The sequence below is a fragment of the Tachypleus tridentatus genome, chromosome 7 (genome assembly GCF_004210375.1).
Source record: "Tachypleus tridentatus isolate NWPU-2018 chromosome 7, ASM421037v1, whole genome shotgun sequence".
Lineage (NCBI taxonomy): Eukaryota > Metazoa > Arthropoda > Merostomata > Xiphosura > Limulidae > Tachypleus > Tachypleus tridentatus.
In genome coordinates, this window is record NC_134831.1 from 165120124 (window position 1) to 165135834 (window position 15711).

Below are 15711 nucleotides of genomic sequence, written 5' to 3' on the forward strand. Positions count from 1 at the left end.
CTACAAAACGCAGTTCGCGCATAACCCGCGAATATGCGGGGCCGCGAATGGCGAACCGCGAATAGGCGAGGTCACACCGTATTTTGCTATTCTCAATTAATTTAAGTACCGGAAGGCTATGATCGGATGCCAATTTAGAAACATGTGTTTCTGTCCATAAGAGGTTCCATGTGTAAATAAATTCTATGTTTTTTTCTACTTTGCTATTTTCGTGAGAATAATTTTTGTTTTGATTTCAGGGCTAGTAAAATGTCAGCAGTTAAGAAACGAAAATTGATGATGAGGGAAGGTTATTCAACAGTGAATGGTGCACAAAATATCTTGTTGTCCCACATAATCAAGGTGTTGTCTGCCTCGTCTGTCAAACTACAGTTGCAGTCATGAAAGAGTACAATATTAAGCGACATTACGCAACTAAGCACTCCTCCCAGTTTGATGAAATTGTTGGTCAGGCACGAAAGGACAAAATTGAACATTTAAAACATCCATTGAAAAGCAACAAGGTGTTTTACCACTTTCAAGAAAAATTCAGAACTGGTGACAAAACTGAGTGTTAAGCTTTGTGAATGTATGGCAGAAAAGGGAAAGCCTTTCAGTGATGGAGAATTTATTAAAAATTGTTTAACAATATTCACAGAATATGCATGTCCAGAGAAAAATATTTGGTGGAGCAAACTAGCCTTTCCCGCTTTACTGTCTCACGCAGGACAAAAGATCTTTCAGAGGACATTAAAGAAACTTTGAAAGAGAGATTGAATTCGTGTGAAGCTTTCAGTCTGGCTTTGGATGAAAGCACTGATATCAATGACACATCCCAACTTGTCATTTTCATCAGAGCTGTTACTGCAGGCTTTGATGTTTTCGAAGAGTTTTTAGATATGGCAAGCCTTTCCTCCACAACCACAGGACAGGATATTTGTGAACAAGTGCTTAAGGTTGTAGAAAAGTTTGAACTGAATCCTTATAAATTATGTGGTGTTACAACAGATGGTGCTCCTTCCATGACAGGTAGGACAAATGGATTCACCAAGAAATTTCTAACTGCAATTGGAGCACAAGACGTAGTTGTAAGCCATTGCATTATTCACCAAGAGAGCTTGTGCACCAAAGTTCTGGATTTTGCAGAAGTCATGAAAAATGTCGTCCAATGCGTAAATTATATTCGAACACGAGGATTAAATCATCGACAATTTAAAACTTTTTAGATGAGCTGGACAGTGAGTATTCAGATGTTTTGTACTTCTCTGCTGTACGTTGGCTTAGTAGAGCTGCTACTTTGAAGAGATTCTGGAATCTGCGAGAGGAGATTAAGTTCTTCATGGAGAGCAAACGTCAGAATGTGGACTTCTTGAGCAATGAGAACTGGCTGAATGACTTAGCATTCCTCACAGACATTACACAGCATCTGTCTGATTTAAACTTAAAACGACAAGGGAAAAGTCAACTTGTGAATAAGTTGTTTGAGCATATTTGTGCTTTTGAGAAGAAATTGGAACTTTTCCAGGTTCAGTTGAGAAGAGCCATATTGACCCATTTTACATGTCTTGCAACCAGGAAACTGGAATTTCCTAATCTGGATTGCACCAAATATGGAACCAGTGTACAAAAGCTGCGTGATGAGTTTGCAAACAGATTTCCAGATTTCAGACAAACTGAAATTAGATTGAAATTGTTCGCTCAACCTTTGATTTGGCAGTGGAAGACAGTCCTGATGATTGCCAAATGGAACTCATTGAACTGCAGGCTGACATGGACACTAAAAGGAAATTCTCTGAAAACAGTTTGCTAGACTTTTACAAACTCTGTGTACGTGAAAAGTTTCCCAATTTGTCCCGTCATGCACAAAGAATTGCCTCCCTTTTTGGTAGCACCTACTGCTGTGAGCAATTTTTCTCCAAAATGAAGCTCATCAAAACCAAATGTAGAAGTCAGCTGACTGATGAACATTTGACCAGTCAGTTAAGAGTGGCAACCACTTCTGTCAAAGCTGATATTGACAAGCTCTGCAAGGACTCTAAATTTCAAGTGTCGCACTAAAATGATCACTCATGCAAAATATAAAATATTATTGCTTGCATTTTGAGAATTTTTTTTAATTTATTGTGCATGTACACGAATAAGCTTGTTTTTTAAGTGGCCCCGCTTGATTGATGAAGTTGGTTATATGGCCCATCGACGAAAAATGTTGCACACCCCTGTTCTATTTGAATCGTGTGTTGAGGCAGATGGAAACATTATACAACTAAGAAGCATGCGCAGTCGCAGTAAAGGGAAATCATTACCATTACTTTTCTATCGTATATGATGTATGATGAGTTTGTTTGTTTGTTTGTTTGGAATTTCGCACAAAGCTACTCGAGGGCTATCTGTGCTAGCCGTCCCTAATTTAGCAGTGTAAGACTAGAGGGAAGGCAGCTAGTCATCACCACCCACCGCCAACTCTTGGGCTACTCTTTTACCAACGAATAGTGGGATTGACCGTCACATTATACGCCCCCACGGCTGGGAGGGCGAGCATGTTTAGCGCGACTCGGGCGCGAACCCGCGACCCTCGGATTACGAGTCGCACGCCTTACGCGCTTGGCCATGCCGGGCCTTAAAATAAACTCCGACGATGTATGATGAGACAATGGAAAGTTAAAGAAATAAAACTTCAGAACTAACATTATTTTTATTTAAACATATAATTTGCTGGAAACTTTGTTGTACAGATAATAGCACCTGACATTAGAAAAAATTATAAACATGTTACTTGAATGCTGAGGAATGGAAGAAACAAAGTATGAGCGCAGTACATTTAATTGCTTTCTTAAATAAAATTTTAAGTACACAATAGGCTAAAGCACTTGCAACGATGGAGTTAATTGGCTAATTGTTTGTTTTAGAGCAAAACTATACTGGGCTATCAGCTGTGACCACTATAGGAAATCAAACCTCACATTTTAGGATTGTAAGTCTGTAGACTTACTGCTGTCCAACTGAGGGACACAGTGGCTAATGGATAGTTTAAAGATCCCTGTAGGTTGTAACAATATTTTAAAAAATGAGCAAATATGGGATGTAAAACTAGTAACACATAATGATTGAAAATATCTGGAAATCTTAGACAAGATTACTTGTGATTAGATATTCTCTTTTTTGATGTTTATTATTTAGTATTTCGTTGCATTTAGATATCTCATTAAAATCTGTGTTTGAGTTTTTACATGTAGTTTTATTTAGATATCTTAAAATCAGTATTTTAAAGAGTCTTAGCTCTTAACACTGTAATGAGTAATCAAATATATTGTACATCTATGTATGTAAAAGCTTTGCTAGATCAGATCATATGTTTATACGGAATTATAAAACAAACTTACCATAAACAGATTAAACATCTTCCTTTTCCTTCAGGATAATATTCTAAGGTAATGAAGTCTGTACGAAAATGGTCAATATAGTAATGTAAGTAAACACTACTTGTAGTATATACAACTAACTTCATTTTGAAAACAACCTATTTAAGCCCAGAACATGTTCATACAAAATACTTGTACTATAGTACACAGACATATCATCCATCTTCTAATTTGATACTTCAATGTCGACTGTTTTACATTTTTCAAAAAAAAATCGTTTATTCAGGATTGCAGACTTTGCAAAATGCACAGTTTAGAAGACCATTAAGTTGACTTTGCTCTACTCGCCTGTGTTCTCCGGACAAACTTGTCCTCAAATAATGCCAGAAACTGCTGAAGTGTCGACTATCCATGCTGAATCGTCACGTTTGCAGACGAGGTAGTTAGTTCATGGGCTGTCTCTTCTGCTGCCACCATTACGCTTGGACCATGCAGTAAAAAAGTGGACTTCAACATCAGTGATAGAATCCACCTATATCTACACAGTTTAAACAAGGCAAGAGGCCTCTGTCTTGACAAACTCAAGGCACCACTAACAAAGTAACACCAAGGAATAGGCTCAGAGAGTGTAGCTCTCTCGTAACCACACACAATGATTTAATAACTACTTCACATTAAAACAGATGTCCATCTATGAGTAGTACTACTAAGAGATAGTTGTTGCACACACCCAAACCTTTGCCCTCTATAATCTAGAGGAAGACCAAACGTAGCAGAGGACAATGCCTCCATCACAAGTCAAAGAAAGAGTCTACTGTCTGAGCTGACATACACAGCGTGGTTAGGACTTTTATAATTTATTTTATCAATTTAAATGTATATTTTGTATGTATGTATCATATTCAGTTGTATTATATAAGTATGGAGCTCTACATTCAGTTTTATGTTTTAGTATTTCCTATTTATATTTAATTTTTATGTATTTATAATTTTGCCAAAATAAATCTAGTCAATGAGTATAACTTTAGTGTTTTTAACGATATTAATTGTCTGATCGTTTGTTTTTAAATTTCGCGCAAAGCTACACGAGGGCTGTCTGCGCTAGCCGTCCCTAATTTAGCAGTGTAAGACTTAAGGGAAGGCAGCTAGTCATCTCCATCCACCGCCAACGTTTGGGCTACTTTTTTACCAGCGATTGACCATAACATTATAACACCCTCACGGCTGAAAGGGCGAGCACGTTTGGTGTGACAAGGATTCGAAACCGCGAATTACGAGTCAAGTGCCTTAACCACCTGGCTATGCCTGACCGATATTAATTGTAGGGAATGTCTCATAGCTTTGTATTTCTATTGATTCCTGTTGCATTTTTGTCTAGAAAGTTCATCTTATGGAGTAGGATTTTAGTGTGTGCTAATTTTATAAGGGTTTTATTTTGTAAAATATGTTTGTTTTTGTTTAACGATTCATTTTATATTTGCATTTTGCGGATTTCTTTATTATTATTTTTTTAAATTTCGCGCAAAGCTACTCGAGGACTATCTGTGCTAGCCATCCCTAATTTAGCAGTGTAAGACTAGAGGGAAGGCAGCTAGTCATCACCACCCACCGTCAACTCTTGGGCTACTCTTTTACTAACGAATATTGGGATTGACCGTCACGTTATAACGCCCCCACGGCTGGGAGGACGAGCATGTTTGGTGCGACCGGGATTTGAACCCACGACCCTAGGATTACGCCTTAACACGCTTGGCCATGCCGGGCCCTTTATTTTTATTTATTTCTATGAAAGGTGTTATGATGTATTACATAGTGATGCAGGAATATCAATCTTTAATAAATAAATGATGGCTAAAGTTTTGCTGTGTATTCATCTATGTCTATGCAAAACTAAGCAGGTATCATCTAAATTAAAATTTCTTTGACAACCCAGTCGTAAAGATTATCTTTGCTAAAGCTATTTTTAATAAGTAATTCTCTATGTTTAAAGGTTAGTTTGTATATATATGTGTGCGTGTGTGTTTGTGGTGTTTGTTAATGAGTTTTTTCTCTATATGCATATTATTCCATTATTTAAAGAAGTTCTTATATCTGTATTACTGATTATAATTATTTTGTGTTTTTCATTACATACTGCGTGTTAGATTTGTAAGATGTAATTCTTGAGGTTTTTATTATCCATGTGGTATGTGATCGTTTACAGGAGCGAGTTTAATTTAATGGATTTCTTGACCATGTTATGGGCATAATTTTAGTTTATTTTAAAATAAACTTTAATTGCCAGTTTGAGGACAAGCCTGGAACAGAGAGGATACGAAAAGTGTGATATGTAAGCATACTCTTTGCTTCCTATCTTCTCATTTTAACGTAAAATGTTCAAAAGTTTTCATGTATTCTGAATCTATGTAGTTTTAGCATAATACTTAGTCCAGAAAACTGTTGACTTTATCGTTGTTAACTTTGTTCCTTTATTTTTCTCTAGAGAAAAAGTCTGCTTTGCTCATGGAAGATATTGCTATAACATTGAATATTGTGCGAGAATTCAAATGACAATAGTGTCCTTCAGTAGTAGGTCAGATTATTTCTCAAGGTTAAAGTTTGGTTTGTTTTGAATTTTGCGCAAAGCTAATCAAGGACTATCTGCGCTAGCTGTCTCTAATTTAGCAGTGTAAGACTAGAGGGAAGGAAGCTAGTCATCACCACTCACCGCCAACTCTTGGGATACTCTTATACCAACGAATATTGGGATTGACCGTTACATTATAACGTCCCAATGGCTGAAAAGGCGAGCATGTTTGGTGTGACGTAGATTCGAACATACGATACTCAGATTACAAGTCGAGTGCTTTAACCAACTGGTTATGCAGGGCCTTGAGATTATGACATCCCTTATGTTGAATAAGAATGACCAGTCAAGTTGACATAACTAGTCAATATGTGTTAATCCAATGTTTCCCATTAAATAAGAACCTGTAAGAAGATGTATAATTCTACACTTGTAACTAAGTGTATATGCATGATATTACTGTTTCCTTGTTGTCATTTTTAGGTTTCTTAGTTCATAGTTTCAACGTACAGGTGATGTAAAAAGGCCTTTTATGCATACACTGTTTTGAATAAATAGTTGTGACATTTATATTTTTGAAGAAACTTAACTTGTCAAATCTGTTAAGTATGTGAAAATAAGTTTTTAACTTTTTACTTCTTATATTCAGGAACGATCACAACATAATATCCTATCTTTAATTAATTTAATGCCTTAATCTAAAATTAATAGCGTTATAAGATATATTTACAATGATGAGATTTGTTTAATTTAGACGTTAACTAGAAAGCAAATAATGTTAAGATTAAGCAAGTTCTATAAATATCTGGAACAAGTGTAAGTTATAAATATGAGGTTTATGAGGTATCAAGAGGTTATTGGGTTCAAATATAGTTAAGGATACAATTAAGAGAATATACTTATTTGAAAATATAGAGTTTATTGAGATAGTATGGAGCTCCCGGTAAGTCTCAAAGCTCGCAATGCTAAAATTCAGAGTTCAATACTTGCAGTTGTACACCTTGACGCTTAGTAACAAACAAACAAGATAGTAGAGCGAATCAGACGATGTGTTAGCTATTGTGGCTATTGAGTTACATTGGACAAGAAACTTGACTTGATTTTACATTAGTCCCAGTATTGTTAGACATGTTTGCTTTTAACCTACAACGTAAGTCTATAACAATTTACGACAGTGTACAAGTGTTCAAATTGTAGCAACAATAAAGGAGAAAATAAAGTGGATGGAATTTGGAATTATTTTCACATAACAATACAGAAGAAACTATCGATGTAAAAAAAATACTACAATAATATATTTGCTATTTCTGTTTCAACAGAATATAGGAATTAATTCCATGAATTGTTCATCTTCCATATAGGTAAATAATCAGTACTAATATAGTTATTGTTCTAAGCTATAATTTCAATATTTGTTGGATAGAATTAATTATTACAATTACGTCAAAATCTAGAAAGTTTATAATAGTTAAGAATCGAGAAACTCCAATACTATGCTTCTTTGTTTGTTTTACATTTCACGCATAGCTACTCGAGGGCTATCTATGCTGGTCAACTCTTATTTTGAAGTGATAGACTTGAGGAAAAACAGCTAATTAGTACTACCAACTTGTGTTTACTACAGGTAGCGGTGAATTATTTCAACAATATGTCAAAAACACGCTATACAAATGCACGTTATAAATTTAAATAGAATTTATTATGTAAACCATTTTAAGCTTTGTACTGTCGGTTTACGTTTTAATCGTCGCTTCTGAAGAAGTTGAGTGTCTAATTAAATAAAAAAAATTAATGATATAATGTCGTTTATTTTTAGTATTTATATGTTTTCCGTACACCAATATGTGTTACAGGATTTAAATTAAATTTGTTTGTGTTTAAAGTCGTTTATTTCTCGTATTAATAAATAAAGTTAATTTATTTAGTACTGTATAAAACCACTAGATAGCGAAAGTAATCAGCTGTTACCAGCGGAAACTGAAAAAAACAATACAGTTCTTGTTCGTTAACTTGCTGTAGTAGTTATATGCCAAGGCAGGTGATTAGTGTTTTGTGTGCTTAATTTATGTTTAATTGCCCAGTATTTTGTGACAGTAAGGCTTAAAAGTCATTTGTAAAATTTAAGAACAATACAGATAATTTTAACTTTTTCAGTGAACCATGGATTAACGGTCGTAATGTCACGACGTAATACACTGATAGGTATATATAGTATACTCTGCAAAAATATAACCTTTTTAAGAGAGAGTTATAGGAATTAACGCTTATATATTAAGTACTTAACTCGTGACGTTAGCGTTACTTTGTTAAATTCGGTGCTTAATCGAATTTGAAAATTGAAACTATAATTAATCCGTGATGACATTCAGTACATTCGATGTGTTTGAATTTGTCGAAGCTTAACTCCGTAAAAGCTGGTCATGCACTTAATTTATAAATATCGTAAGAATTCATAAATAACTTCTTGTCTTTTTTAAAAAACAAATGTGGGAGGTTTCTTTGAAAGAGATAATAATAACACTGACAGGCCTACTCTTAGTATTAGCACTACAACAAGAACAAAGTGCACTTCAACGTTTTCTGACTTTCAGCTAGAACTGGATTTTAGGAGCTGAAGTTTGTGTAATATTAGTGATTAAACAAACGAAAGAAAAAAATCTGACCAAATATTCCCCAGTGGTGTAATGACTGATGTATGAATACACTTTTACACTAAGTTACTGAAAATTTTAAAGATATGATTTAAGTTTGCAAGACAGGATAGTTTTTCTTGCTTGTTGAAAGTGAAAATTAGGCCTACATCATACATTAAAATATTCGACCAAAAAAGTAAATCCTTGTGTAATATAACATTTATTGCCACAAAGGGACCTTTTGGTTCATGTGACGTCAAGACAGATTTAACCTTCTGTAAATAATTACCAAAAATGGGAAACTGTTTAAAATCATTTAGTACAGATGATATTTCCTTATTGCAAGAAAACACTACTAGCAGTACAAGAGATTTGTCCACAGATCATGTTGACCTTCCACCATCATACCAGGTGAGTTATTGTAGACATAAATAAATCAGTTTGTTAGAATATATAAAGTATTGTAAAGCATTTGTACTTGAAAAATGGTATGAAAAGGTTATTGTAATTTTTTTGTGTGAAGTAATTTCATCTCAGAAAATTTAAAAGAAAAAATCCCAAAAGTTATGAAAAAATTTTGTGAAGTTTAATTGTATATAACTTCTACATTATGTTGCAGTAGAAAGTAAATTAACTGTGAAAGTTAAATCTTTTCATTTCAATATCAGAATGGTTATGAATTAAAAGAAAATTAATATAACCCATTTTTGCATATTTTGATGTGCTATTTAAAAACAATAAAGGCATGGGATTGCTATCTCATACAGTTAGGAATAATTTCTATTCGTAAACCTAAAAGATCTATTTTCATTAAAAAATATATTTTAAGTTTTTAAGTTCAACCTTATTTATGTATGGTAATGTTCAGTTAATCATTCTCAAAGGAGAGCGTCTCTGTCCCAGTTTATTATCCTTCTCTTAATGTGAGTCGCCCAGCATCTCAGCTAACAGAAGAGGAACAGATTAAAATAGCTCAACGGATTGGTCTAATACAACAATTGCCAACAGGATTCTATGATGGTTGCAAGAAGTCCAGAGAGTGAGTTATATCATTTAATCACTGTAATTTCATGATGGTTTTCACTACTGAATCTTATTATTACAGTTCTTTCCATCATAATTCAACATTTTCCTCATATACAAAACCTTAGTGTATCATATAAAGCTCAAATCTGTTAACCCTAATTTTCAAGTTTATATTTCTGATTATTTCTCTCCACTGTTTAGTCAAATAATCCTTAGGAAGATTATTCAGAAGCATAACAGTTTTGAATCAAGTCATTTCAAACGTATCTGTGCTTTAGGTCTAAAACTTAAATTGTTTCTTCTTATAGGTGAAATATTCATCATAAACCATATTATAATGACACAAGTTTTAACTCATAATAGAGTTTTGGCTATGGTTTTCAAAGTTTTTACTTATTACCTCTAACAGTTTTGCCCATTCTACCTCTCAAACTAATTCCTGTAAATATGTTACCAAAGTCCCCCTTCCAACAAAGGAAATTAAATATAAATGAAGTTAAAGTAAACTGTAACATATTAACAGTTGTAGGAGAAGGGACAAGTAAATAGAAGCTTAAGCATGTTAGTTAATACTTTACAGTTGTGATTACTAAATTAGCTGGTCTAGAAATAAAAACAAGAGATAGCTGTCAGTGTTTATAAATTTTCAGTGTCAGAAAAAAGTTCACTTGAGCTCCTGTGTACAAAACTGAAATATTTCTGTAAAGCAACTTCTTTTTTTAACAAACCTGTAATTATTTCTGTAAGTAATAGGATCACAGACTTCTGTTTTATAATTTTTTACTTTATATAAACATTAAGCAGGTCTAACATATTACCACACAAATTTCCTTCATTGGTTTTATTACTTGAAACACCTACAGATTAATCACAAAAATTGGAACAGTATTCAACATGATTAACAAGAGAGAAGGAAGTTACCCCAAGATGAACCATTCCTCAGATTTATAACAAAGAAATAGTTTTGATAATGAGTGAGTTTACATCTGGATTTTCAAGTCTTAAACCTGTTAATTGTAATTTTTAAGTTTGTGCTTCTAATAGTTTCATTCAATTTTTAATAAGACATCTTTTGGAAGATTATTTAATCCTGTGATAAATGTTAACATCTGAATCAAGTCATTTTCAACTTTGCCATGCTTCAGGTCAACAAACTTCAAGTCTCTTCTTGATTAAAATTTTGTATTCTTAAGGAGTCTTCATTTTGGAAGCATATGCTTTCTTTAGTAACTGTCCTTCCACTAGTACTACAGAAATAGTCATCCTCACAACTTTTCTGAAGATGGCAACCAATACATATGATAAAACCACTTATTATTTAGCATCTAGTAATTAAATTGATAATTAAACTAAGGATACTAGCCAGTAACCATGACAAGCATTTATTCCTGCATTTTCATGATACAGGCTAGTTGTCATTCTCAGGACTTTTTTTAAGACAGTAACATAGGATAGAAACAACTCAATAAGGCACAAAAATCTGAGTTATCTGTTCATTATTGAACTTTTCTCAGGTCAGTGGGTGAATCTGAACAAACTTTGTGTGAATATAGTTTGGAACAAGGGAAATGCTAATGAAGGATTAGCCTCCACTCTCCATTATTGTTGTTATTGAGTATTTATTATCTTTGATACAAGTTAACATTAACTACATTCATAGATGGTGCTACATCAATACACAAAAATATTATATTTTCTACAACACAACATACACATAGTGTGCAGTAGTGCATACAAATGTCTTTTATATATCACAAAGTAGGCTAGCAGCCTCTACAAAAGAAAGCAATGAAAAAATGGCCACTTTTATAACAATAATACATAAACTCGCCTGAAGTTTCTACTTCAACATCCATCATGACACTGATATGAAGTGCTGTTTTTTAATTATATCCCCTACTAAAGTAAGTAGCCTTTCAACATCAGCCCATAAGACACTTCTGAGCCCAATGATCATTGACTAATGAATCATGTGAACTACTGTGAAAGGACATTAAGAACTAAGTATTGAAAGTGGGTTACAAAAAGCACCCTTACTGCTACTAATTTTTCCACTAACTCTTCCAACAAAGTTATCCTGACCATTACACAGTGTATATTATGTTTTAAGTATATACTTACTGAGTTCTTAAACCTTACACAAAATATTTGGTGAGGTAATAATTAAAATGTAATCATATGTTATAAATAAATGGTATGAAGATTATTATTTTTTTGTATTATTTATCACATCCATGTAAATGTTAAGTTCATAATCTGGATAAAGGATGGGTACCTCAGCTTATATTTAGCAATTACAAATTATTATCATGTGTACTAATGTCAGGAAAATGATTAACTATTTAACATTTAATTTTTTTTTCATGATGGCCATGAAAATCCACAGAAATCCACAGTCGATTCAGCAAAATTATGATTAAATTGGTTAATGTAATGAAAGTAAACAGCTGATGAAAATTAGTATTTTCAGTTATTTCAACTGTCCAGTAATCAAACTTTTTTGCATTATTGTCTTTTGATTAATGTCAAAATTTGGAAAATAACTAATTGAAATTGGGACTTCCACTTATTACTGTTTTTGACTATTCCAACTATTCAAGAAGAATGTTAGTGTTAGGAACTTTTGCTTCAGTGACATAGCAGTAGGTTAGTTGAATATAATAATTAATTAAGAAGCAAATTCTACTAATCATTAGCTATATATATTGTCAGAGTCAGTTTGAATAAAAGCATTTTATACAGAATCGGCTCTCCTAAGCATTTGGTATGATTGGCAGAAATGAAAATATTACTGTCCAAGAAGCTATCTACTTCACATAAACAATAAAAGTCCTAAATTTTCCCACTAGTCACATTCTTCCAAGTGGAAGAATACCCTTTAGTTTACCAATTTCATGAGCATTTAACTTAATAATTAATATCTTGTGAGATGTTCCTTATAATTTTTTTTTTAAATCAAAGCCAGGATTCACAACAGTAATAGTAATGTCCTCACTCAGACTGAAGCAAAAACCTTGATTTCACTGTTAATGAAAGATCAGTCCCTTGGGATATAAGTTGAATTTCTCTTGAATCAATAACCAGCAATATTTGGTCACAGATTTTCCTAATAACAAATATGTTCTCATCTGTTTCCACTGATGATTGATGTGATCCATTGAAGAAAATCTTTAGAAATGTCAGTTCTTCAGTTCTTGCTCTTATTGTCTGTAGATTACATCCTCTGCATTCATACAGGTGAAGCAATTACCTCACACATTGCTTAATCAGTATCTTGTTTAACCCAATAAACTGACAAATCACAGGACACATAGATGACGTGCCAGAAGTATAGGCAAATTAATTTTTTTTTCTAAATTCATTCAGTGTGATTTTTTATGTCTTATGTACTTCAAGTCATAAATCTAACCTTTGTTTTATGGCTGTTTAGCAGTACAAATTTTGTCAAACTAAACACTCTAAACTGGAGTTGCAGTAATTGTAAATATCAGATAAATTGTCAAAAAATAAATGAATAAAAAATTATTATGCTGCACTTCCAAAATTTATATTAATTATCCTGAAGATTTAGTTTTACATATTTGGGTTTATGATGAGCCAATGTGCAGTTCAATGTGTATTTTATAATCTCAGTTATTCTACTGTACTTTCTTAATTATATAATTTTTTTGTGTATTGCAAGGATTTACAGAGTTCCATTATGTACAGGTTCAGCTTAAACAGCTTTACTGTGTTATTTTTTTAATTCTTTATGGAGATATAAAATGTCTAAAATACCCATTTATTGAAAGTGGTTATTTGATGACAAGCTTTTTAAATATGTAATTAGTAGGTTCAGACAGATAGAATTCACAGCTTATTTCATTTGCTAGCCAGGACAGGCCATTTTAGTATAAATTATTAAAAATATCTAAAACCCAATAACTGTTTAACCCAATAAACTGACAAATCACAGGACACATAGATGTCTTGCCAGAAGTATAGGCAAATTAAATTTTTTTTCTAAATTCATTCAGTGTGATTGTACTGTAAGTTATAGTGCTTTTGCTTTAAGAACTATAATATTTGGAGAGAGTTACATATTCTTTACCTTTTCAGGTGTGTGATCTGTATGGGAGAGTTTGCTGTTAGAGATGCAGTGAGATATCTACCATGTTTGCATACTTACCACACAACTTGTATTGATGATTGGTTGATGCGTTCATTTACTTGTCCGTCTTGTATGGAGCCTGTTGATGCAGCTTTAATAAGTACCTACCAGACTCATTCTAACTGCATTGAATAGGATGGAATAGCTTTAGCATATGATGTTACTGCATTAAATGGGATGGACTAGCTTCAGTGTTTGGTGTTACTGCATCGAATAACGTGAACTAGCTTCAGTGTACAGTGTTACTGTACTGAATAGGATGGACGAGCTTCAGTGTACAGTGTTACTGTACTGAATAGGATGGACTAGCTTCAGTGTACAGTGTTACTGCACTGAATAGGATGGACTAGCTTCAGTATACAGTGTTACTGCACTGAATAGGATGGACTAGCTTCAGTATACAGTGTTACTGCACTGAATAGGATGGACTAGCTTCAGTATACAGTGTTACTGCACTGAATAGGATGGACTAGCTTCAGTGTACAGTGTTACTGCACTGAATAGGATGGACTAGCTTCAGTGTACAGTGTTACTGCATTAAATAGGATGGACTAATTTCAGTGTATGGTGCTACTGCATCAAACATAATAGACCAGTTTCAGTGTTTAGTGCCATTGCATTGAATAGGATGGAGTAGCTTTGATGTATGGTGTTACTGCATCAAATAGGATGGACTAGTGTCAGTGCATGGTGATATTGTATTAAAAATGATGGACAAGTGCCAGTGTATTGTTATATTGTATCAAATAGGATGGACTAGTATTAGTGTATGGTAATATTGTATCAAATGTGATGGACAACCATCAGTGTATGATGCTAGCAGTTGAAACAAGGTGTTAGGAATAATGAATGTGCCAAGAAAAGAAACACTCTCCAGATGGAAAACTGTAGACAGTACTAAGAGTGGTGCACATTTTTTTTTATTTCTTACAGATTGGTTACCACCATTGTGGTTTATAACTTCCAAGTTGAAAGTGTGTGGTATTTTACATGAAGTCAGGTTGGAATCTGATGAATCAGAGCATTGACTTAAAAACTCAAATCTGATAACATTTGTTTCTCAATGAGATTTTAGTCAATATGTAATATATGCTCCACTTTATGATACATTTTTGTTTTGTTTTCACACAATAATTTGGATTTCTGCTTTTGATATGGGATAACTGGAATATTTTATATATGATTTTGGTCTGTTGGACATACTTGGGCTGAGAAACTTGTACAGTAACGATGATCCATCTTTTCTCACTGCTAATCCCCTTTAAACACTTTTATGGCATCTCTTCCATTACCCTTCAACCAATCTTTTAAAAGAATACTTAGAAATGCTATCCTTTAAGCTGAGATAATTTACAGAAGTTGGCTTGTACCCAGAATCTAAGAGTAACTGTTTACCTTAGATATTTTTGTGTGTAATAGCTCTAAACCTGAGGGGTTGATACAGCAGTTCCAACCTAAATGTTTCATAAAACAATCTGATTCAGTGTGTTTACATGTATGCTTATGTGTAGATAAAAGCATTTAAGGAATTAGAAAAACTATTAAAAGACTATTTTCTAGAATCTCCTATACACTTGTTTCTTAAGTGTCTGTAGTAGTGTGTACATGTAGGTTGTTCCTTCATCAGTGTATGATAATAAAAGTTTCAATAACTATTTGAAACTTACCAAGCCAAGACAAATGGCATTGTCTATTTGCCAAAACTGCAATACACAATCGATATTTAGTAATTTTTATCTTTGATGGGTTTGTTTTTTTAATGAACATAAGATAAGAAACAACAGTTAGCATACTTGGTGATTAACTTTGCTTTTTGTAATTATTTATTTTTGTAAGATAATTAATGTACTTGCAAGTCTTGCTTTTTTATCATGGTATTATTTGGCTGAATTCCTTTTGCTGCACTGTTTTTGCTACTTGGAGTACATAAAATGTTTCATACTGTTATAAAAATACTCATTTAAATGAAACAATGAACATATACTTTATGAACAACAG

The 15711-nt window shown here is 33.2% G+C and overlaps 1 protein-coding gene across 1 annotated transcript; it reads left to right on the forward strand.

Moving 5' to 3' along the window:
* The first annotated feature begins 7857 nt into the window (after positions 1-7857).
* LOC143257117 (RING finger protein 11-like) lies at positions 7858-15275 on the forward strand. The gene is made up of 3 exons (XM_076515370.1): positions 7858-8948; positions 9422-9576; positions 13662-15275. Exons 1-3 carry the CDS (start codon positions 8832-8834, stop codon positions 13846-13848), a joined length of 459 nt encoding a protein of 152 aa, XP_076371485.1. The 5' UTR covers positions 7858-8831; the 3' UTR covers positions 13849-15275.
* Positions 15276-15711: the final 436 nt, after the last annotated feature.

Bases quoted from the DNA above. Each gene is read 5' to 3' on its own strand.
- LOC143257117 (XM_076515370.1), top strand. From the start codon at position 8,832: ATGGGAAACTGTTTAAAATCATTTAGTACAGATGATATTTCCTTATTG. The intron at 8,949-9,421 runs GTGAGTTATTGT...TCATTCTCAAAG, and splicing joins ACCTTCCACCATCATACCAG to GAGAGCGTCTCTGTCCCAGT. The intron at 9,577-13,661 runs GTGAGTTATATC...TTACCTTTTCAG, and splicing joins GGTTGCAAGAAGTCCAGAGA to GTGTGTGATCTGTATGGGAG.